The 1,874-nt window shown below is 34.2% G+C and overlaps 1 protein-coding gene across 11 annotated transcripts in view; it reads left to right on the top strand.

Annotated features, from left to right (window-relative positions):
- Positions 1-21: 21 nt before the first annotated feature.
- Positions 22-1,874, top strand: part of LOC106875466 (histone-lysine N-methyltransferase, H3 lysine-79 specific) — a 181,886-nt gene continuing 180,033 nt past the window's right edge. For all 11 annotated transcript variants that reach the window (XM_052976332.1, XM_052976328.1, XM_052976331.1 and 8 more), the window contains exon 1: positions 22-370. In XM_052976332.1, coding sequence (XP_052832292.1) covers positions 302-370 — 69 coding nt within the window. In that variant the 5' untranslated portion in view covers positions 22-301. The remainder of the gene's footprint in view (positions 371-1,874) is intronic.

The following is a 1,874-nucleotide window of genomic DNA, read 5'->3' as shown; positions in this document are numbered from 1 at the left end:
AACCAATAGCTTGCAGCGATGTAGGTCACGGGACTGAGGTGGCTTTCCCCCAGCAGAGAGAGAGAGCGAAGGAAAGACAGACGACGGAAACGGTTATTCCCCCCCCTCATTCGGTCTGTGGTGGATGTGGGTAAAAAAAAATATACCTATTACCAACAAACACAACAGAACCGAGGGAAGGATATTTAAAAAAAAAGATATGGTCAAATTCAGGCGGATTTCATCTTGATGATGCTCGTAATTTAACCATCGGATGGCTGAAGAAAGACAGGGTGAGGGGAACGATTGTTGAGGAAGGATAATGGAATTAAAGCTTCATAGCCCGGCTGGAGCGGAGGCTGCCGTTTATACGTGGCCTCTTGCCTCGACGGTGAGTTACTTACCACATTAATATGTATAGAGATATATGTTTGTGTGTCTTTATATAAAAATAGACACAAACACAAAGATGCAGGCACAAATACAAACATGCTTTCATATATATATATATGGTTGTGTCTTGTGTCTTCCCGTTAGCCCATTTGTCTGTCTATCTATCTGAATGTATGTATGTTTCTTAATTCAGTTCCTTATTGGACTAACGTTCTAATTATGTACCTAACACCCCGCTCCATCTATGCATTTGTGTATGTGTATATATATATTCAAACCATCTATGCATGTGTGTATGTGTATATACATTTATATATATATATGTGTGTATGTATGTATATAGTTGTGTGTGTGTTTTTCTTCCCGTTAACTAAGCCATTATCTATATATAAATATGTTTAGTTCCTCGTTGGACGGATGTTATTTACCCTATATTCATCTCCCTCTCATTCAGATCTATCTATCTATCTATCTATCTATCTATCTATCTATCCATATCTGTCTATCTATCCACTCATATATGAGATGAAGGTGTGTGTGTGTGTGTATATACCTGGAATTCTATTGTCTATGGAGATATGTGCGAATCTGTTTGTGTTTGGTATAGTTTATATGTGGGTATGAAAGTATCGCATTGATCTATCTATCTATCTATCACTGTGGCGATGCTCCAGCATGGCCATAGACTAATGGCCGAAACAATACACACACACACACACACACATTTAAACACATACACATGCTTGTGTATGTGTGAGTACGTGTTTTATCAATGTACAAAATATATTCATATGAAAGCATCTATGTGTGTGTGTGTGTGTGTGTGTGTGTATATATATATATATATACATATATCATTGTGTATATGTATTCATACGTGTAAATATATAAATGTACTTAAGATAAGTATATATATATATATATGTATCTATACATGTGTGTGCGTTTAAAAGTATTTATACATGTGTACGCGTATATAATGAATTATACAAATGTGAATATATGTATTTATACACACGAACTCTCATAAAGAATCTCGCAAACCATATCCAAAACGAAATATATATATATGTATTTACATTTGTGTATGTTTATATATAGCTAAATGTATGTAGTTTGTGTCTATATATATAATCTGCGTATGCATGCGATATATATATATATATATATATAAAATGTTGCATGCGAGTTATATTTACACACGTGTATATATGCTACTTATGTATGTGTATGTTTATCCTCATATATCTATGTATGTAAATGCGGTTTCTGTATGTATGTATCTATCTATCTATCTATCTATCTATCTATTTATCTATCTATCTATCTCTATATATATATATAGTGTGTGTTTACGTATATATGAATATACGTTGATATATATATTTGTGCATGTGTATATTTGCACACACACACACATCATCATTTAACGTCTGTCACACATGCTGGCATGGGTTTGACAGAAACTGGCAAGCTGGAGAGGTGCACTAGGCACGTATATA

The sequence above is a fragment of the Octopus bimaculoides genome, chromosome 24, assembly GCF_001194135.2.
Source record: "Octopus bimaculoides isolate UCB-OBI-ISO-001 chromosome 24, ASM119413v2, whole genome shotgun sequence".
Lineage (NCBI taxonomy): Eukaryota > Metazoa > Mollusca > Cephalopoda > Octopoda > Octopodidae > Octopus > Octopus bimaculoides.
The sequence above is the reverse complement of the archived record's forward strand: the minus strand, read 5'-3'. Positions and strand labels throughout refer to the sequence as shown.